Genomic DNA, 23,736 nt, shown 5'->3' with positions numbered 1-23,736 from the left:
AAAAAGTTTTAAAAAAAAATATTTTATATTGTTACTACCAATGACGCCCACGCGTCTGTGGCATGGACGTCCGTTCGCCCTAGGCCAGCTCACCTCTTTGATTTTGCCTCTCAGGGTCGGCACACGTGCTTAGGAATACTCACCGTAACAGACCTATGATGTTATCTCAACCTGAAATTTCTTTTCTTTCGATGTTTGCAAAGAACTAAAGGCAACTTTTGATTTTCACCCAACAAAACTAGGAATCTAATTTAATTTTCAAAATTTTCTTTAATTGTGGCTCAAAACTTCTACAGGCACTCAATTTATGGCAATGTATCAAAGGTAGGAACTCACTCTCTCTGCTCCGATGATGCGGGATCTGGCGTCGTCGTCGAGGTCCAAGGAGAATACATTTTACTAAGGTGGCGCAGATAAACATTGCAAACCACTGGTTGTCTCTTCCACTCTTCTGGTGTTCTTATGCAACTAAAATAGTGACGTCACTATTTCAGTTCCATAAGAACACCAGAAGAATGGAAGAGACAACCAGTGGTTTGCAATGTTTATCTGCGCCACCTTAGTAAAATGTATTCTCCTTGGTCGAGGTCGAGGCGTCCACGTGCCGCCCAACCGCCCTATGCTTACAGGTACGCAGGATCGCAGGATCGCTTCACCCTTAACGGGCCTGGCACTTTCTCACGGGTCGTGTGTTGATGGACGACCGATTGGTTCTTGGGAGCGGTAACACTATGTTCGGCACTTTTCACTGAGAGGGATTCTGTCTAACTCGCGGACTACGACACCTTGCCTATCCGGCCAACTAGCATTACAACGCGCACACGTGTCGATTTAGACTTTTGAACCGGCAGGCGACCTCTCACAGGGGAACTGGCCTCTCGTTAGCGATAAGGAGGTCCAGTATGCCACTATGTGGCCACTAAAAGCACTAACACCACTTTTAATGTCCTCGCGAGTCAGAACTGATTTACTATTTGGCACAATTACCAGGTGATACGTTCACCAGACGTTATATTACTTCCCAAACTATGGGTTTTTCGTACACTTGCCGAACACTTTATAATAAAACTCGATGCGCTATCTTGGCTTCCCAGGATCGAAAAAGAGAGCGGCCGATGGGTGTGGGCCTCTTATATACCCTCAGGGTAAATTCTTGGAGCATCGGATGATCATCGCGCGTTTTCACACCTACTTCATTCCACGAAAGGTGTGGTGGTATAGCACCTGATATATCTTCCACAGATACTCCCGCGGTTCGAGCAGTTGGATGATATTTGTGAGTCGAGCAGTTTAGCCTATCTGCCTGAGTAGTTGAATTTCGAAATGCCCTATCGGTCCATAGTATTCTACTACTTCATTTCTACTTTAAATTAGGGTGATTCAAAATAGTTTTTTTTTTAATTTTATATAATACAAATTTAGTTCTTGCATATTATTTACATTTACTTACATATTGTTTCTATTCAATGGCAAAACTAACATCAAAAAAGAGAAATTTGTGTTGGAACAATTGTCAAATGTTACAATATCAGCAAAATATAATTTTCATCCAAAATAGTGCTTGTTTTTTACACTATTTTTACAATAATTATTTAAGTGTGTTTCAAAGTTTATATTAAAAGTTTGAAAACAACAAAATAAAGGTATCGTATGAAATTTGATAGTTTGTATTTAAAAACATAGAAACAATATGCTGTTATATAACTTTTAACGACTTGTTCATTTTACCCCATCGGTTGTCCATTTTACCCCCACCAATTTTTTTCACGCTATTTTGATGCACGATTTGGTGGAGAAAATAATCAAAGAAAACATTTTTTTTTTTAAATGCAACCCCTTACAAGATTTCTAGAGTATATCATTATCTTCCATGTTACTCGGAAAAGCAGATGGATTTTGCCGCATTTCCGCGGGAAACGACCAAAATGCTTAGGTTGTCCACTTTACCCCCACCACCCCTATAATCAAACAATATTGGCTTTTGCCTACGATGGAAACTGATGGAATTGCATTTGTGCACGCTGAGTGTGACGAAGTTTCTACTGCACCATTCACTGAAGTCATTAATGAATTCCTGCAGCTGCAAACAATCTAGAAGGCATCGTACTACTACGAAAATCTTAACATCGTCTGCGAAGAATGTACGGCATCCATTTGGAAGCACGAATCCCACATCGTTCAAGAAAATGGAGAAGAGAAGTGGTCCCAAGTTACTACCTTGAGGAATAGTGAGCTGATCCTAATCTGACACAGAGTATGCGATTTGTCAAGTATGATTTAGTGTAGGATTGCGCCCTGAGTCCCTGAGTTCCCATATAACGCTGACGATTCGGATTTTGTTCTTGTGCAAAGTGCTTCGATTATGCCTAAGTTTTTTACTGGAACTCTCTAACATCTTATGTTTCAGATATGCATTGAGGACTATAAACTAGCCTTTTCCTTGAGTTCCATCAATCTGACGGAAACACTGTTATAAAATGATCGAAAGTCAATATATTCAGTTCCTTATTCAAGCAAAAAGATTAAAAATTGTTTATCTAGAACCCAAAATATAAGAATGTTGGTGACTGCCGCAGTTTTAAAAATTATAAATAACTAGCTGTCCCGGCAAACTTTGTCTTGCTGGATGTGGTGGTTTGACAGCTGTTGAGGTTATAGCAGCACAGCACTCTAGATTGGTTTTATTGCGGTCATGCTGACTTTGTACCCAGTTCGCACAAATCTCAGTATTTTGTTAATATTTCTACTTTCTCAGTTCATTTTTGTAACTTTTTGTACATATAAACACAGCCACCACAAATACGAACCGAACCGTGCAAGAGTCATGCTGATCGGTTCAGCCGTTCTTGAGTTTTGTTGCCTCAAAGGAACTTCAAACTCATTTATATATATATAGATATTCTTTTTTTTCTGTTACCTAGTGAGATCAGATCGCTATGACTTCATTTACTTTCTGACGGATATAAGTTAATGAACAACCGGAATCGTTATGTTGCCTATTTTATTATCTATGGAGTTGTAATTTTAAGAATCCGTTCAGTCTTTCAAACGTTGTCAAAAACTTTTTGTCAAATTTAATGCAAGCAAACCCCGGCCAATTTTGGGTGGTCGCATGGCTTGTGACCCGAACTGCTGCAAACCTGAGGTAGAGGTACATATACAGTTCGCTTTCCGGACCGGATGGTGGAGCTTTTATGCGGTAACATATGCAGCAAACAGCAAACCGGCGGTAGTAGTGTTGTGAGAAAGAGTCAGCCACATGCTTGTTATGCCAGCCGCCGGGCAGGAGAGAGGATTCGACTGACACACACACGTGAAATGTGATGCGGATAATATTTTATTAGGTGGGATTTGAGCTGGAAAGTGTGGGTTATGCCATGTGTTGAAAGAGGTACAGCACTTTCCGAAATGGTTTTAAATTAGTGCCAAATTAATTTAATGGTCAAGTAATCAGGGGCGGAATGGTTGCACTGCGACAGTCAACAATGTGATTGAATGTGGAAATTGAATTGGTGCATCGATTCAGATATCAATTGATAAGTTAAGACAAGAGTAGTTAAACAAAAACATCTTTTTCTCAGGGAAGTTTTATTTTGCTCACAATCAGAAGAAACGATTTTATTCCATTACTCATTGGTTAAAATTTTTGAGATATTTCTTTCTAAACCCTTTTCATCAGTAGGTCGGCTCAAGAGGCACGTTCTCCTCCATTTGGGAAATATGTGCCATCGCCATGAATACGAGCATATTCATCATTTACCTGAGGGAGAGCGAAGGGAGGAATAAGGGATGGGATAGGGAAAGGGAAGGTAAGGGAATAGGATCGATATAATCACATAAGCGTACCACAACGGGTTCAAACAGCGCCCTGAAAAGGGCACTGCAAAAAGCGCATAAAGCGTAAAATAAGCCTATAGCTATTTGCCACAACGGGTTCAGAACAACAGAACATCCTGAAGATTCAGGCTTCTTAGGTCAGTTTCACTTAATCAAGTGTTTACCGAGTACTCGGAAACGCAGTTGCGTAAAAACTGGGTAGTTACATATCAAATGATTCAAAGTTTCACAGTCGGATTCTCAGCTAAGATATATGTACAAGTGAAGATGCCTGTTAAGGCTTGTGATGGACAAAATCATAAGTAGGAAAACCACATTGAGTTATCTCAATTGCGTTTCTGCTACGAGATTCCTCAAAAGTCATGGCAAGACTCCCGCATGGGGGCATCCACAACCACTCAATTTCCTAATCGCTGCTCGACGTAATGCCGAGAAGAGATGTTGGTTTTTGAGCATTTGGTAAATCCAATTGGAAATCATTAAAAGATAAATAGGACAATCCATGCGGCTTCCAATATGGAATCGAAAGGTACGTGTAGTATCCTGGAAATCCGAGAAAACACCCAAACAAAATTTATTTGAATGAATGCTTTTTCGATATCGTAAACAACATTGTGTAGACAAATCACAGTGGACTTTCCATTTTGGTAAGCATGTTGGTTCCCATGGAGAGGCATGTTTGCTAGAAAAACATCACGGGTGTGATGCTCGACAAAGCGTTCTAATCATTTCAGAAGAAAGAGGTCAAATTGATAGGTTTGATCTTCATACGAAGACATCCACTTACGGAATAAACTTGACAAGTATAGTCCCACCAAAATTTGGGAATAGTAAGGCTGCAAACAAGCAGTTTTATCAAAACATTTTAGGGCTCGAGGCATGACACGCAAGATTGTCATTTCAATTTTATTAAAAGTAGCAAACATCGGGTCAAACGCAAAATGCGGAACCATATTGGTGTTAATTAAAACATTACATCTACATACAAATTCTCCCTACGAAAGTAAGGTTCTTGGACCAAAGCTGTTCTTTTATGCTGAAGGTTGATCTGAGCTGTCATAACCATAGCCACTACTCAAACTAGGCACAATCAAACTCTTACAATCACAACACAAGAAAAAAGAGCAGCGATAAAAACCAATTCGGTATCGATTGAAGAACGCCAGAGACGAACATACACAGAGGACACTGTGAAGAAGGCATAATGCGAAGAGCCATATAGGTTATAATTAAAGCTAATAAACAACATACTAATAATCCGACCCTTATTGAGCCTCGCAGTTGAGGCTTAAGAAGGATAGCAGATTATCTCGGAGAAACACAAGGTCAACTGCACTATTGCTCCGGTTAGCGCAGTAAGGGCAAAATACTGTGGAGGGCGCCCTAGTACTCCACAGGCTCCGTTTGTAGTTAGGTTAGGTTTTTATTAGACCCCCCTAACCATTCATTCCTTGGCACGGTAAGCATAACGCCGCATAACACCATGAATTAGGGGTCACCTGTTTAGTGGACTCTTACCACTGGATCAGGCGATCCGTAGTGTTATTCTTAGCCAATTGAGACAACCGCTACCGACACTACACAGCTATCAAGGCTGATCGGGAAAAGAAGTTAACGTTGATGGTCAACTTCCAAACGAGCCCGAACAGCCTGCAAAACACTTTTCATACTTATTAAGAATAGATACCGCGTGCACAGAGATTTGTCGACATGGACTTCATCTGCTTTGAACGAGTGAACATGCGTAATAGCCTTCTGGAATGTTGCAGTCGGTGAGGTCCACGTATCATTTCGTTGTAGTGCTTCGAGCTCTTCTTGTATCGCGTGCTTTCACATTGGCGACTCCGCACGCTTTTTCAACTCACCGACATCCGAGGGAATCCCGTCCACGAAGTTTCCCGACACATCCATGTCAAAATCGCTTTGCCACTTGGGGGGCGCTACAGTTCTGCCACTCCATCGAACACCAGGTCCCGCATCGCATCCAGTATTGGGCTGTTCATCTAATTCTTCTTCCGAACATAAATTTTCTTCCAAGTTTTCTTCGTCCTGCAGTGTTGGCTCGACCAGCCTCGCTTTCGGCTTCGATTTAGATTCTCGCACTACGACCGCATTATGGTATCATCTTCGTCCGTCTGATTTGCAATCGGCGACCGGAACACTAGTTCGTCTTTGTTACAGATAATGTCTCACGCGACGATCACCCATCCGGAGCGCGATCGACGAACTTAATTGTCTGTGCTTTTGATTTCAGTTTCTTTCCTTTCTTTCGCAACTGCTTGGGTACATGGATGTAACAGTCACTACCGAATACGCGCAAGTTCGACACATTTGACTTTTTGCCATAACAAGCCTCATATGAAGTAATATGGCCATCGACTGCGACGCTCGGATTACGATTCAATACGTACACACTCGTATACACAGCCTCGACCCATAGTTCTTTCGGAACACCGCTTCCCTCAAGCATCGATCGCGACTTTTCCACTACCGTTCGATTATGCCGAAGTGAGCAGCTGCCATCGCCTCGTAGTCCATAAACCGTTGCAGTACCTTGTCCTTCGTCCTGATAGCGTACATCAACGTAACGTACGTAAAATCGCCCGTAAAGGTTACGAAGTACGAACCCCATCTCCCTGCGCGTTTTTCACAGTGCCGCCTCAATGGTTCCCTTGTCAGCTTTCCATGTATGCACGACTCGCACAGAATCATCGTACCTCCAGCCTTCACGCAATCCACAGCAAAACCTTCAACCATGATCTTGGTCAAGAGCTTCAGAAGATTGTCGTTCCCCCAAATGACCATACCTACGGTGCCACAGCTCCAGCTCATGATCTACTCCGCCCGTCAATAACGTCTTCGCTTCATAATCCCGTCGTTCGCACTGAAAGTCCATTGCATAGAGCCTTCCGGTTTGGCTACCCGTCGCTACAACTTCTACATCATCCTCTATAGTCACGCATTCCTTGAAAAAAAAAACAACCTTCTTCCCTGTGGCTTCTAGCCGCCTGAGCCAGCGACAACAGATTTACGAATAACTCGGGTATGAACAAAACGTCTTCCATGTTCACCTGGATTTCCTTTTGCGTCGTTTTTTTTTTTCGACGAGGCCGTTTCACCCCTCTCCCTCTCACCTCGTTTGGGGTACTGGAACTTTTTGTGTCCAAAGCCGCAACAATTACCTAAAACATTTCAGCTTTCTTTGCTTGCTGGACTTTCCCGAAAACACAGCCTCGTTGAGGCTTGTCCCCGTTCTCTGGCCTCGCCGCTTCGCTTCGACGTTGAGGTAGTTCCGACGGACGAGATCCATGGTTAACCGATCAACAGACACCAGCTCCATGGCAGTGGTCACCACGTCGTAGGACTCTGGGATCGTGATCATTAGATGGAAGATCACATTTTCTTCCTCTATCCAGGTGCCAGCTGTTTTCACCTCCCGCACCAAACGGTCGAAGCCCAAAAAATGGTCTTGAAGTGGCAACATCGACAATTGTTTGTTCCATATGAACCGGCTTGTGAAGCTTTTCCTTTCGAAGATGTTGTAGAGGGCATCCCAAATTATCTTCCGGCAATCCTTGTCCTACACGTATTCCAAGTGACTGTCGGCGATCGTCTGGATCAAGATCGAGCGACACTTGTTGTCCTTCCTCACGCGAGCAGCACGTTTCTTCTTCTTCTCCGCCTTCGGCTTCCGTCTCCAGAATGTCCCAGAAAGTGTATTCATCCGCCTCCGTTTTGATGCAATGCAGGACTTCCAATTACTGAAGGTTCGCCCGTACCCGGAAGCTCCAATTGTTAAAGCCACTTCCATCAATCATCACCACGCACCAAATGTGCCATGTACAAGACACTAACAAACCGGTGGTCCTCTACAGATACGAGACAAGGACCATTCTCGTGGATGATCTGCAAGCACTCGGAGTTTTCGAGCGACGCGTGGTAAGGATGATCTTCGGCGGGTTGGAGAAGAACGGTGTGTGGCAGCGAAAGATGAACCACGAGCTCGCTGCACTCTACGGTGAACCCAACAGCCTGAAAATGGCCAGCGCTGGATAAATACGGTGGGATGGGCATGTTGCAAGAATGCCGGACAACAACCCTGTAGTGTTGGTGTTTGATTCAACCGATTGGTACAACAAGACGTGGAGCGCAGAGAGCACGATGGGCGGACCACTTAGAGCGTGATCTAACGAGCGTTGGGCGTGACCGATGTTGGATAGCCGCAGCTGCAAATTGTGTATTGTGATTGTGACTGTGGAATTCTGATTGCTCCTCGCGGGATAAATGCCGTGCTGGGTGACAAGATTTGATTTGAGTACCAACTTTCGAACGCTCCTGTTAAATGATGGGAAAATGCTTTGGCACGCACACACAAATGCTCACGCCGTATCCCTAAATCTCAGATCCCTCGGGGAGGTGGAAGGAAACTTGGCGGAAAATTAGCACGCAACAGCAGCGCAGCATACTACAGTTAGATGTTTACCCACCATCCCACTACTTCTGCTGCTGCTGGAATCCCAACAGCAGTAGCAGCAGCATCAACATCAGGATCCACCGGATTCAACAAACGACCGACCGCCCGACCGTCATAAATGCCACCGAAGCTGCCTTTGTTTCGAGGATGTCGTAGCTGGATGAGAGATATCGTGGTCCCGCCGCGAATGACGTCATTGGATTCCCACCTGGTTCTCTCTGTTTGGGGTGGCTACATGGTCCACTGCACGAATTTATTCTGGCCTGCTTACTCTCACGCGAAATTTGACGTTTGAGCGGTGTCGGCACCGCTCAAACGTCAAATTTCGCGTGAGAGTAAGCAGGCCAGCATAAATTCGTGCAGTGGACCATAGTATGCCTTCGGCTGGTGAGTGGGTTCAGTGAGAATGAGATTATATACTCGAATCGACAGTGAGGAATCAGGGGAAATTGTGAAATTTCGCTGAGGGTGAGCATTCTCGCTCTTTTCTCTTGATTGTGGCTGGTGAGCACGTGGTTCCCCACTTGGGATTTGCTACTCTTCTGCAAGACCATGTGCTTTTTGAAACTGTTACCAATATACTCTAAGCACCGTCTAGAATGCGGTAGTACTAGAATGAGGGACAATGGGATAGGGGTTCCTTGTTTTGGTTTAGATTGTTTGGCTGATTTCACTAGTAATTGTTTTATTTATTCATAACAATAACTTATTGATTATACCATGTACACACCAAAAATCGATTGAGGGTTTCAGCAAAATTTTGCTGAATTTTGGACGGCTTTTCGGGCCCGTATGAAGTTGATCACCAATATTAACTTCTTTTCCCGATCAGCCTAGATAGCTGTGTAGTGTCGGTAGCGGTTAGTTCAACTGGCTCAGAATAGCACTACGGACCGCCTGTTCCAGTGGTAGGAATCCACTAATCAGGTGACCCCTAATTCATGGTGTTATGCGGCTTTACGCTTACCGTGCCTAGGAATGAATGGCTAGGGGGGTCTAATAAAAACCTAACCGCAAACGGAGCCTGTGGAGTACCAGGGCACCCTCCACAGTATTTGCCCTTACTGTGCTAACCGGAGCAATAGCGCGGTGGACCTTGTGTTTCTCCGAGACAATCAGCTGCCCTTCTTCAATCTCATACTTGAGGCTGAATAAGAGCGGGATTATGAAGATGTTATTAATTAGTTTAGATTTTCACCTATATGGTTTCGCATTATGCGTTTTACACAGTGTATTCTGTGCATCCTCGCCTTTGGCGCACTCAAATCGATACCGATCTGGCTTTATTGTTGCTGTTCTTTTTTGTGCTGTGATTGTTAAGAGTTTAATCTTGCCTAGTTTGGGTAGTGGCTACGGTTAGGATAGCTCAGATCAATCTTCAGCACAAAAGAACAGCAACGATCAATCTTTGTAGACTTATGCAAAATGGTACAGCCCAAGTGGCGTTAGTCCAAGAACCTTACTTTCGTAAGGGGAATTTCTATTTAGGAAACCTTGTGAATCCGGTGTTTGCTACTTTCAGTAAAAATGAAATGGCAAACTCACGTGTCATGCCTCGAGCATGTGTGCTTGTCAACAACGCAATCGTTGCTACACTCATCTCTGAACTAACTACCAGAGATGTATGTGCTATCACAATAGATGTATCTGTTGGAAACCTCAACAGGAAATACGTTTATTGTTCGGTTTATTTACCGCATGATGAACCATCCCCTACGGATGCTTTCAAGCAAGTCATTGCATACTGCACTTCAAAAGGCCTTCCGCTAATTGTTGGTAGTGATGCTAATGCTCACCATATAATCTGGGGCAGCTCAGACATCAATTTGAGAGGCTCCAGTTTGATGGAATACTTGAGTAGTACAGATCTTGGATTACTTAACATAGGCAACCGCCCAACCTTCATGGTATCTGGTAGAGAGGAAGTGTTAGACATAACGCTTTGCTCTAGCAGAATTAGTCATGAGCTGACCAATTGGCATGTGTCAGATGAAGAATCTTTATCTGACCATCGTTACATCTTGTTTGAACATGTGAATGTTACTTCGCAAACTTTGCGTTTCAGAAATCCCCGGTCAACCAACTGGGATCTCTTTACCGATTTGGTTGCATGGATACTCACCATCAATTGACACTCCAAGTGATTTAGATGATGCCGTTGATACTACAACGGCCTTCATCATGGAAGCTTTTGTAGAAGCCTGCCCTCTGCGGTCTGTGAAGACCACAAGAGGAACCCCTTGGTGGAATTCCGATCTGGCGAAGCTCAGGAAACAATGTAGAAAGAGTTGGAACAGACGACGTTCGGCTGGATCGGAGGCTTTCAGGTCGGCTCGCAAAGCCTACCAGAAAGCTCTTCGGTCTGCTGAACGATCCGGCTGGAAAAACCTTTGTACAAATGTTTCCAGTCTGAGTGAAGCCAGTCGATTGAACAAAATCCTTGCAAAATCTAAGGATTTTCAAGTGAACGAACTTCGTTTGCCAAATGGTGATTTCACTTCCTCTGATGAGGAAGTTTTAGAATGTTTATTCAGTACACACTTCCCCGGATGTGTGGATATTACATCTTCGGATGAACCTGATGTCTTTTCTTGTAGTTATGATTCTTTAGCTTCGGCTCGGAGTATCATAACTTTAGAATCGATTGAATGGACACTTAATAGCTTTGCTCCTTTCAAATCTCCTGGGGCAGATGGGATTTATCCTATTTTGCTTCAGAAGGGATTTGATCATTTCAAACATGTTTTGAAACAACTACTTGTTTGCAGTTTTGCTACAGGGTATATTCCCAAATCCTGGCGGGATATTACTGTGAAGTTTATTCCGAAAGTGGGTCGCGCGTCGTATGAAGAAGCAAAGAGCTTCAGACCTATCAGTTTGACCTCTTTTCTTCTGAAATGCTTAGAACGCATAGTCGATCATCACATCCGTGATGTTCATCTGGCCAATGTGCCTCTTCATGTGAACCAACATGCTTACCAATCTGGAAAGTCCACTGTGACTCTTTTACACAAAGTTGTTTACGATATCGAGAAGGCATTCGCTCAAAAGCAATCCTGCTTGGGTGTTTTCTTAGATATCGAGGGTGCCTTTGACAACGTGCCTTTCGATGCCATATTGGAAGCCGCACGGGGTCATGGTATATCTCCAATGATTTCCAATTGTATTCACCAAATGCTCAAAAACCGACATCTCTTCTCGACATTGCGTCAAGCGGCGATTAGGAAATTGAGTGTTTGTGGATGCCCCCAAGGGGGAGTTTTATCACCACTTTTATGGAATCTCGTAGCAGATACGCTATTGAGGCAACTCAATAATAGCGGTTTTCCTACTTATGGTTTTGCCGACGACTACCTAACATTGTTAGTCGGTATGTGCATCAGCACCCTTTTCGACCTGATGCAAAACGCTCTTCAGGTAGTTGAGGGTTGGTGTCGCCAATATGGCCTTTCGGTAAATCCGAGTAAAACATCTATTGTTCTTTTCACGGAAAAGCGAAACCGTAATGGTGTTCGAACTTTACGTCTCTTTGATTCTGAAATCAATGTGACTGAACAGGTAAAGTACGTTGGAGTCATTCTTGATTCCAAGCTTTCCTGGACACCTCATGTTGAGTTCAGAATCAAGAAAGCTTGTACGGCCTTCGGGCAATGCCGGCGAACCTTTGGTACAACTTGGGGTCTAAAACCCAAGTATATCAAATGGATCTACACAACTGTTGTTCGGCCAATATTGGCCTATGGATGTCTTGTGTGGTGGCAAAAGGGCGAAGTGAGAACGGTCCAATCAAAGTTAGGCCATCTCCAAAGGATGTGCTTAATGGCGATGTCTGGAGCGTTCTCTTCAACTCCCACGGCAGCGCTCGAAGTTCTCTTTGACGTTGCCTCACTACACATTCATCTCAAACAAGAAGCACTTTCTTGCACTTACCGCCTATGGGTACTCGGTTTACTAGAGGAAACTCCTGTGAACCGCAGTTCAACACACACCTCGTTGTTTCCACTTTTGGTGAATTGGGACAAAGTTGTCCTTGCTCCAAGTGATCTTACAATTGCTTGTAATTTTCCATATAGGACATTTTCCACGAAATTCCCTTCCCGGGAAGAGTGGACATCTGGTTATCTGGAGAGAAGTATTTCAGACGGCATCGTATGTTACACTGATGGCTCCCTTCTCGAAGGTCGAGCAGGTGCTGGTGTTTATTCTCGTGAGCTAAGGCTGTATCAGTCTTATTCACTTGGCAGACACTGCACCGTTTTTCAGGCCGAAATCTTTGCTCTTATGTGCGGAGTGCAATCAGCACTTCAGCAGCACGTAATGGGCAAAGTAATATACTTCTGTTCAGATAGTCAGGCTGCTATTAAAGCACTTGCTTCGGCCAACTCCAGGTCGAAGATAGTTATCGCTTGTCGAACTCAAATTGAGGAGCTGAATTCAGCAAACGCTGTTCACCTTGTATGGGTACCTGGCCATTCTTCCATCGCTGGAAATGAATTGGCTGATGAGTTAGCTCGCACTGGAGCATCACATGACTTCATTGGCCCTGAGCCAGCTATTCCGGTATCCAAGTGTTGGGTGAAGCTTCAGATTGACACCTGGGCTGCCACTCAGCACAAACAATACTGGAATAATTTGGAGTCATGTCGTCAAACAAAATTGTATTGTACTGAGCCATCTCTAGGGGTGGCAAAGTATCTAACAAATCTGTCAAAGCATAATTGCAGCATGCTGGTCAAAGCATTGACTGGCCACTGCCGACTCAGTTATCACATGGCGAATATTCAGCAAGCTGATTCATTTGCATGTGATAGCTGTGGATCCGATTATGGAACTTCGTATCATTTAATATGTAACTGTCCAGCTTTTGCGCAATTGCGTTTCCGAGTACTCGGGAAACACTTATTAAGTGAAACTGACTTCAGAAACCTGAATCTTCAGGACGTTCTGTTGTTCTTGACCCGCTGTGGTAAAGAGCTATAGGCTCTCTTTACGCTCTATGCATTATCACAGTGCCCTTCTGAGGGCGCTGTTCGAACCCATTGTGGCACGCTTATGCGTTATTACAGTGTCCTTTTCAGGACGCTATGTGAACCCATTGTGGTACGCTTTTGCGAGTATGACGATCCTATTCCCTTACCTGTCCTTTCCCATGTCCTATCCTTTTTCCTTCCCTTCTCCGTCAGGTAAATGATGAATAGGCTCGTGTTCATGGCGATGGCACAAATTTCCCGAATGGAGGAGAACGTGCCTCTAGAGCCGACCTACTGATACCTGATACCTGTACACACCAAAAATCGATTGAGGGTTTCAGCAAAATTTTGCTGAATTTTGCCGAGCTGATGGCTTCAGCAAAAAAATTGCTGAAATTCAGCAAAATTTCGCTGATTTGTTCAGTAAACTCTGCTGATCACCAGTAACGTTTTGCTGAAATTCAGCAAACTTTGCTGAAAGTTCAGCAAAAAAAATTGCTGGACCCTTCAGCTCGGCAAAATTCAGCAAAATATTGCTGAAAGCGTTTAGTGTGTAGGGTATGTGTGCCATCAGTAATCTCACGCTCGCATATTCATCCTATTCGAAACCGAGCGATTACGGCACCGATAGATTCCGTTCTTTTTGTTTTCATGGGTGTTCACTTCTACCAAAAAATACAAAAATAAGAAACAAAAGAAACAGCGTTGTTTGTTTCTTATTTTTGTATTTTTTGGTAAAAGTGAGTTGTTATTCGTGGGATGAAAATGGGAGCCACATGCTTAATAAGGGAACCAACCTATAAGATAAAGAAAGTAGTTTACAAAATAAAACGAAAGTGGAGACCTTCTGTTAACGACCAAAATTGTTAATACATAATAGGACGCAATCAGTGAAGTACTAGATTGAAAGTAGTGAGCTGGATTTTTGTATGGTTGAAATGATCAATTCTCTATTTCTGTACCGTCTTGACCAAGCTCTGGCCGAAACGGTTGGCAATGGGTCTGAAGAGTCGTTGAGAAGATCGAAGACATCATGTATTGCCCGTTGTGAAGATTTATAGATTCCGACGCAAATAAATGATAAGGCTCATTTTCAGCGTAGGTGCGTTATGAATGTTTGTTTACAATGTAAAACTATCGCCAAATGTGTACCTAACAACACAGCGTAAAATATTCACCAGGACGCGGTCTGGTTTTATATCTGTGGGCCCACGCAAGAAAAATCCACGCAACTAATTTTCGTGCAGGAGTCTAAACAGGTGGAATCTCCGCAATATAACGAGTGGGTCGAAAATCACGGAATGCTGCGCTCCCATGTCAATCAGCTCCGGAGTCGTCAAGCTGCTAACACGACACCGAAGCAATTCGTCAGGTAAGCCGCCTCTAGCCAGCGTTCGTTGCCGCTCGACATTCTGTTGGATGCCTGTATCTCCAAAGTCAACCATCAGGTACGCCGACACCGTCGCTTGTCCCGAGCGTCTCTACATCGTCACCTACACTAGCACTAGTCTCCAGTCCAGAGCCTACCCTGCTAAGTTTTCCGCTGGCCCGTGTGTCGTCTACGCCACTACACGAGGCCCCGGTGACTCCATCTTTGTCCTTGTCAGGTACAACGTCAACATGTACCGAATTCAAATCCGCTGTCGAAGTTGAACTGGAGGTAGATATCCCTAGGCGTTCTTCACGGACTCGAAGACCGCCAGTCAGGTTCCACCCCTACCTCCTCTATTAAGAGGGGATATGTTGTGGTTTTCCGATTCAGGAAATAATTTACACGTCCTACGAGGGCTTCGTAATTGGGGACTTCGAAGCTACACTCTTTCATTCTACGGGGTTCCTTATGAGCGTAGAAGTGAAAAAACCAAAAAATCTCCCCTCCTTCACTTTCTCACAGAAAACCGCAAACAAAATCATCACCTTCGTAGTCCCCGATAGCGAAGATAAACGGGATAAACTAATGCAGTTGTTATGCCCCTTCCAGGTGACCGATAGACAAATTAAACCGAGAGTATCCACAACGTCGTGATCTACGGTGGCATCTCCAGCCTTAGCTGTTTGCCGATGATGTTTGAAAGCCTAATTCACGATTCACTCTACCCTCGCATTCAACATGTCATCTCCGAATGCCAACATGGATTTGTCAAAAAGCAATCGAGGACTACGAACCTGATGGCCTATGCACTGGCGTAGCCACGGGGGGGGGGGGGGGGGGGGGTTGGGTTAGGGTTAAACCGGTAGCATTTAGTACTTAGCGCGGTGCCCCACGCCGGGCCGCCATACCTAAGTATGGATGTAGCAACACTAGCCAGAAGCTTGCGCTTACTGGCGTACACCGCAGAGCTATTGGACATCATCCGGGACAGTGCCGCAATAGCTGTGGAGGCTCTTTTACAGGCATAATCGACGTGGCTACCGAAGGTAAGCTTATCGTCAATCATCGCGCCCAAGTGTTTGACGGAGCGCTTTGACAGGATAGTACACTCTTTTACACTGATCTCCGTCTGCTGCTCCGACTTCAGGTTGTTAACAACCGTCACCTCTGTCTTGTGGTGAGCCAGCTCCAGTTTCCTGGACCGCATCTACGCCTCCACAACCTTGATCGAGTGGTTGGTAGTCAACTTTACCTCCTCGATCGTTTCACCGTAGACTTCGAGCGTAATGTCGTCGGCAAATCCGACAATCACCACTCTCACTGGATACTCTAACCTCAACACCTCGTCGTACATGACATTCCATAACACCGGACCCAGAATGGAACCTTGCGGGACTCCTGAGGTTATGTGAAAGCACTACCCACCCACCTCCGTGTCGTAGACTAGTACACGATTTTGAAAGTAACTTCCGAGAATCTTGTACAGGTACTCCGGTATCACCAGACGCAAGAGCGCATCGGCAATAGCAGACCAGCTGGCGCTATTAAACGCATTCCTTACATCCAGAGTCACTACCGCGCAAAAGCGAATTCCCCTCCTCTTAGGCTCGAGTGCTTTCTCGGCGGTTTTTGTAACCGACAAGATAGCGTCTACGGTGGACCTCCTCTTCCGGAAGCCGTCCGGGTTACTCGAAAGACCATTTTCGCCCTCGGTGAACCGCAACATTCTATTGAGGATGATTTTTTCGAGCACCTTCCCCGCCGTGTCAATCACCCTAAGCCGTGTATGTGACGCCGAAATGCCAAGGCGACCCCTACTCAGAAATGGACGCATTACCGGTATACCGGTGGTATTCAGAAATCGCGGGACTCCACGCATCGTGCCTAAGAGTTAGAAGGAGAATGCAGAGAGCTCGCACCGATGAGGGTAGAGTGGAACGAAATGAGACTTACAGGGCGGCTAAACTTGCACTGATCAAGTGATATCAAGGCACGTAAGCCGGCGTGCTTCGAAAATCTCTGCCAGGAAACCAACACGACGCCTTGGAGTGATGCCTTCAGAGTAGTCATGGCCATAACGAGGGGCGCGTCATCACACTCAGAACGATTCCCCGAGATGCTACAGAAGGTCGTGGAAACGTTGTTCAATACAAGACCAGGACCCCTCATCCCCTAAGACCAAACCGCCCACCGCTACTTTCAGAATAGGGCGCTAATATATGCACCGAAGAAGAGGAGAGGAACTATAAGACCACCGCGAGGGTACCTCAGGGGTCCATCCTGGGCCTGGTCCTATGGAACGTGGCGTATGATGATGTATTGATGCTCAAACTTCTACCGGGCGTAAAATTGGGCGCTTTTACCGATGAAATTACGCTCGTGGTGAACGGCGAGTCGATAGAGGAAATGGAACTGACAGCAACGCACGCAGTGGATCAATGGAGCCTACTTTTCTAGCGATCACCGCATGTAAACATTAACATTATGACAGCAGTGGAGTTATGTCAAATACTCAAGGCTACGGTGGCGCTATCTGTTCATTCCATAGCGGCCGTTTTAGTTATTTTATTCATCCATTAGTATACTGGAAGACTGGATGAGGTCGAGACATTTGGCACTTGCGCACCCCAAAACGGAGGTGGTGGTGGTAAACAACCGGAAGTCTGAACAAAACACTATGGGGCGACTCCATAGTGGTGGCCAAAAATATTTTTCAAGTTTTTCCGCATTTTTTGATTGTATTCTAGTAAGTTTAGCATAACATACACACTAAGATGAGCCCGGCAAACGCCGGCACCGCCGTAGCTCAGCAAATATTCATACTGAATCTCGGTAAAAAATGAAGTTTGTTAGCTGAATTTCGGCAAAAAATTCCCTGAATCTCAGCCAACAAACAACACGATTGCTGAGATATCGTTGAAAGACATGTTTGCTGATCGCTCGGCGTTACCAATCTCGGTAAAAAGCAAGGAAATTTACCGAGATTCAGTGTAAAAAAAATAAGTGTGTAAGTCAAATTAATGTATTTTCATCACATCTGGAAAGTGTAATTAGTAGTATTTGACCCTTTAAGCTGTCATCTATACTTGGTAGGAGGCACCCAAACCCTACCCTACATGAGTTTTTTCAGGGTCTGTGTCATTTGGCATAAAGTCATTTGGCATAAGGCCGTTTGGCATAAGGTCACTTGGCATAAAGCCATTTGGCATAACGGTCATTTGGCATAATGGACACTTGGCATAATAAAGAAGGGTGCATTTCGATTATGCCAAATGTTCATTATGCCAAATGACCGTTATGCCAAATAGCTTTATGCCAAGTGACCTTATGCCAAACGACCTTATGCCAAATGACTTTATGCCAAATGTCCCGCTCCCGTTTTTTCAAGTGTGCAGGTTAAAATTTTTGTCCACTCTTGCTTGATTTCGTTGTTGAGGCTGCTCCGCCAAGAGCCTCTGGGTCTGCCTTCTGGGTTTCAATCTAACGCTTGCTTGTAGATTTCGTTTCCGTCCCTGCGTAGAGTGTGGCCGACTCACCTCCACTTTCGCACCCAAATTTCTGTTGCTATCGGTTTTTGATGATACCGACGATGGAGATCCAATTGTGAGGCCACCATGCATAATTTATATACCGCAGTCATCTATTGATGAAAACCTGCAGCCGTTGAGTGTTCTCCACTGACACACACCAAGTTTCACTGGCTTACAGCAGCACAGATTTCATGTTCGAGTTGCAAATTCGAATTTCGGTGCGTCGACTGATCTGGTTGTTTTTTTTTTTCATACATTTCTTAAACTCGCAAAAGCAGCCCTCGCCTTCTAGATCCGTGCATGTCGATTTTGATGCCGCCATCGGCCACCATTTGGCTACCAAGATGTTGGCAGCTTTCAACATTCTCCACTGATTGCCCAGCTACCGTAAAGCTGGAAGGGTTGACCGTGTTTACATCCAACGATTTGGTCTTGTCGACGTTGATGGTAAGACCTGCCGCTGAGGAGCGATTGGCAAGATCATCGAGCTTGCTCTCCATATCAGAGCGCCGTTGAGCTAAAAGAGCAACGTCATCAGCCAATTCGAAGTTATTTGGGTGCTCTATGGTAATGGGCTAACACAGCAACCCACGATTTGGTTCACGATCAATCGCACCTACCAGGATTTCGTCGAGTTGTCGGTATTAGCGAGAATTGCTCACTGATTAAAAACAAGGAAATGTGATATGAAAAAGGTTCCTTCCCATGAGCTTGGCGATTTTTCTCCGTTTTTTATATTAAATACATGGTAAAAATATTAAAAAGATCAACTTTTCTAGGAGCTAATTTAACATTTGTTTTTGATTTGCCTGTTTTTCTTTCAATTACATCACTAGTTACATCCCCAAGCGATTCTTGCTTCTGTTCATGCTGTGTGGATTTTGTTGCTTCAATGAAATATTAACATATATTTTAACCTAACGCTACATAGAATACAAAAAAAAAGATGCATCTTAACCATTTAAGATTTGCCAATCTCACCTCATTCACTCTTCACGATTCACGGTTCTCATGCATGTGACATCTTTGTTCAATAATATCTTCTCTCTCGTGTCTGTTTTTGTCTAGGTCAAACTTGAACATGAACAGCTGATTATAGAACTCGTCTAACGATTTTTCTCTAGAATCATCATCATCATCACTAAACTTGGCTCCAATTCGGAATGAACAAATCACTTGCATCTTAGCTTAACTTCAAACCCTCGCTCGTTTGATTCTATCCACTCAGATGTTATGGTGTTACGAGCTAGAAAAGATATAGGTTTCTCAAATTACATACTTCAGGTGTAAGTATTGGCTGCAGGCTTCATATTTTTACAAGCTGAGTGAAATTTGAAGCAAATTGAATGGCTAATCTCACATTTTCAAGCTTTCGGGGGAATATCTTGGTTTATAAACTCAGTCGCTAGGTGGCATTATGTTTTGAAATTAATATGCAATGCAAATTTATCGATCGCGTTTGTGGAACGAAGAGAAAACAAGAATTATCAATATGTCGGTATTATGACATCTAAAAACTGTTCAAAATTACAGTTTCAAGTGATGTTCAAGCGATGTGAAAATGAAGCTTACAATGATATCTATCCGCGAGGTCGGGAATTCATAGTATTCCACAAGATGTTTCCGTCTTCAAACTTAAACTATTGCAAAAGTTTACCGATTTGTTTCAAATTGAAGAAGAAGACTCTAAACATCGTTTTCAACTGAGGCATAGCTTCAACAAAAAAAACGGAAATTGACCTGTCACCAATATCGTTCAACAATGCCTAAAACCTGAAATACGTCTCAAAGGAAGTTTTGTACCTTTCCAACTATAACACCGTGTTATTCTCAATCACAATATCGTGCGATCATTCTGTTTCGCCTCAACTCCAACCTATAGTACGATCATCCGATTTAAGTTTTGTATTTAAAATACGAAAAGCCTACCCTTAACCATTATGCCTCGCTTGCTCAAATATTTCACAGTCTTTACCTAGCGAATTCCTATTTTATTTCTTCCATCTTTCTCTCTGTCTTTCTCTCGCATAAGCGCAGTCCCTGGCTTAACTCTTGATCCCGGGGGACACTTTGCAAACGTAAAATAAAATCATGTGGTAACTCACGATAACACTACTGCACGATGGGAAGAAGGGGGCATCAAAGACCAATTGGAACGCCGAACCAAACGTTAAGCCGCTGGATAAAACTTTGTGCCGCAGGTTACTCTCACAGAACACATTTCGATAGTACACCGTTGTTGATCAGGGGAGGGAGTTTATTAGGTAGGGGAGGAGTATTTGGAAAGGTTTGAAAGGATATGGGAGATTTGGGGTTCGGTAGTCGAGCACCTTTCGCCCCATTTTAGCTCTCCAGATTCTCCATGCCACGTTCGATATCCTCGATGGCGCTGTCCTCCGTTCCGGATCCGGTTAGGTCGGACAGCTCGTCCAGGCACTTTTGCCGCTTGCGGACGTTCCAGTGCAGACACTCGGCCAGCGAATCGAACCAATCGGCGATCTGGTCCTGGGCGCATATACTGGGGACTGGGTAGATTGAGGTCGTCACGTGCAGACTTGAAAGGGAGGAAATTAAGGTTGAACAATATATTTTTAAGAAGGAATTTCAGGTAGAATTCCTAGAGAAACTAAATGTTGAGTTTTCGACGTTTATATATTATTTTAGTGGAATTTCTAAAGCATACGACGTGCAAATGATTTCTTTTTTGTAGACCTTCTAAAGCACATGAATTGATGAACAATCCCCAAGGCTCAAAAATCATGACAAATACTAAAAAATTTCAATATATCAACTCACCTATCACCATGGAGCAATTCTTGACGGTTCCTGCCGTCAAACGAGACCCATGAGCTATTTCGACTGTCGGGTGAAAGGGCAATCTAAAAGAAAACGTATCAGAAATCAATCAACACCGTTCCATGAATCTATCTTCCTCGGCACACCACCTACCTTCAGTTCCACACCGGCCGGCAGCACAATAGGCCGGAAGCTCAACGAATGGGGGCAAATCGGCGTCACCAGGATCGCCGGCACCGAGGGGTGAATCATGGATGCACCGGCCGCCGCCGAATAGGCCGTACTTCCGGTCGGCGTAGACACGATCAACCCATCGCCCTGCACCGAGGTGATGTGCTTCCCGTCCAAAAATAGATCGATATTGCTCAGGTACGACGACAGACCCCGGTCGATGACGACTTCGTTCAGAACCTGCGATGGAATAGGTATTTCAGTGAAGTCGTTCAGTTAGTTAGTACAGTGACGCTCAACCATACCAAAATATTGGTCGTGGGATCCTGTGATGATTTGAACGTGGAAATCTCCTGCTCCGTTTTGTCCTTCCGAACAATGATGCACCGCAGTCGGCTACGCAGCGTCAGGGCCGCGTGTCCCTCCAGCACGTTGGTAACCTGTTCCTGGAAGTTGTCAAACTGGAACGGCGTCAGGAAGCCGAGTGAGCCCAAGTGGAATGCCATCACCGGTGGTACCGATTTCTGGAAAAGCAACGACGCGTACAGCAGCGTCCCGTCGCCACCAAGACAGATAATGAAATCGATCTTGTCCGTCAGGTCGTCCCGGCCGTCCCTAGAATTGGGAGTAAAATGAAATTATATTAAATTTAGCTACATATGTATTTCATTTTAGTTATTCCCGGCAGTGCTGAAAATGTAATTTAAGAATACCTAGATTCAATTATCGGCAGCTCATTTCAGAAGCTGAACCTGAAATTATGGTAGGTATATGAAAAAGTTGTGCGGCTAGACCAGATCCACAAGAAAGTAACGGAAAACCGCTCTAACTTTAATATTTAAGATCAATGTCCTGGACTATCTTCGAAAGATGCCGACATATATTCATGATGAATATAAATTGGCATTTTTCGAAGGTTGTCTATGACACTAACCTTAAATATTGGACATATAACGGTTTTCTGTGACTTTCTTGCAGGTTTAGCCGCACAAGTTTTTCATATACCATGTTTTCAGGTTCAGCTTCTGAAATGAGCTGCCGATGATTCAATCTAGATATGTCGCAATGGCATTTTCAGCACTGAATTCAGCTGAATAATTTAGCCATCCAATGCCATATACAGGGGATGGCCAAAATGTTTGGGATAGGCAACTTTTTTTCTCCCACAAAAAAATTCAACATGTTGTAACTTTTCATAGAGTGCATCAAAAAATTTCAAATTTTGACTGCTTATTAACCTATTATATGTGCATCATTGGTACAAATTTGGGCTCGATTGATAAATTTTTCGTGAAGTTAGAACCGTTCGGGTAAAACACTATTTTTTAGACAACTAATTTTTGAACTGTCATATCTCGAAAACTAGTGAACCGAATTGAATGAATTTTTTAACGTTTATTAGCAAAATATTGATAGTTAATACGACGTTATAAAATGTAATATTTTCTCACGACGAATAAAGTTATACCGGGTTGAAATTTTTACCCATATAGAGGAAAATGAGTCAAATTTACAATACCACACAAAACTTACTAAATGTGTTCTTCCTTCAATCTAAATAGGCTCTAGTATATCTGATTAGAGATAACTTGAGAACAGAAGTGGAAAATCTTTGGATATCAACACTAAAATTTATTGACATTGATGTAAAAATTTTACATTTTTTCGAGAAAAATCCAAAAAGTGTCAATCCATGGTAACTTTTTTCAAAGTTTAAAAAGTACCTTTGTTTTAATAGTTTGTGAAGCATTTTCATATTGTTAGTGTACGTTCAAAATTTCATTCAATTCGGTTTACTGGTTTCCGAGATATGACAGCTCAAAAATGAGTTGTCAAAAAAATAGTGTTTTACCCGAACGGTTCTAACTTTGCGAAATATTAATCAATCGAGCCCAAATTTGTACCAATGATGCACATATAATAGGTTGACAAACAGTCAAAATTTGAGATTTTTTGATGCGCTCTATGAAAAGTTATAGCATGTTGAACTTTTTTGTGAGAGAAAAAAAAGTTGCCTATCCCAAACATTTTGGCCATCCCCTGTAGGTGTGGGTATTCAGCATGACCATGCTGAATGTGATGGGTTCGATGCGCAGTCGATCCAGGAACTTTCCGTAAAGAACATTTCCTTGACTGGGACATAGAATATCTTCGTGCCTGCCTCACGATATACAGATGCAAAATGGTCATTGGCAGAGAAAACCCTCAGTTATTAGCTGTGGAAGTACTTATATAACACTGAAGCTGAAAAGTTGGCTTTGTCACATTTTGAACGTTACAACAACAAGAAGAAGAACCAAAACCAAACAAAAATATAGAATATAATTAAGTTATAATAAAATTAAGTTGAAGATCTTAATTTATTTGTTTATTTTTAAATGAGTTCTTCAAGGGTATTCTGATTTTCATGTAAATCCATAATCGGAACCTTCATCCCAAAATGAATTCAAATCCAAAATCTCATCTTTTTTGGCAGCTGAGATTTATTTTTAAATTCATTTCAAGTTTTCTTTATTTTATTATCAAAACAAAAATTTTGGAAGGCAAAAAAAATGGAAAAAAATGAAAAATAAATTATTTTGAAAT

General features: G+C 43.4%; 1 protein-coding gene across 9 annotated transcripts in view; it reads right to left on the bottom strand.

Annotated features, from left to right (window-relative positions):
• Window positions 1-18,889: 18,889 nt before the first annotated feature.
• The window catches only part of LOC109422376 (NAD kinase), a 156,701-nt gene continuing 151,854 nt past the window's right edge, over window positions 18,890-23,736 (bottom strand). For all 9 annotated transcript variants that reach the window (XM_062860389.1, XM_062860392.1, XM_062860390.1 and 6 more), the window contains 4 exons: window positions 21,456-21,765; window positions 21,133-21,390; window positions 20,980-21,062; window positions 18,890-20,737 (listed from right to left, as the gene is read on the bottom strand). In XM_062860389.1, coding sequence (XP_062716373.1) covers window positions 20,527-20,737; window positions 20,980-21,062; window positions 21,133-21,390; window positions 21,456-21,765 — 862 coding nt within the window. In that variant the 3' untranslated portion in view covers window positions 18,890-20,526. The remainder of the gene's footprint in view (window positions 20,738-20,979; window positions 21,063-21,132; window positions 21,391-21,455; window positions 21,766-23,736) is intronic.

This window comes from Aedes albopictus, chromosome 3, assembly GCF_035046485.1.
Source record: "Aedes albopictus strain Foshan chromosome 3, AalbF5, whole genome shotgun sequence".
In the NCBI taxonomy this organism is placed as follows: domain Eukaryota; kingdom Metazoa; phylum Arthropoda; class Insecta; order Diptera; family Culicidae; genus Aedes; species Aedes albopictus.
This window is presented reverse-complemented; position numbering and strand designations above follow the sequence as displayed.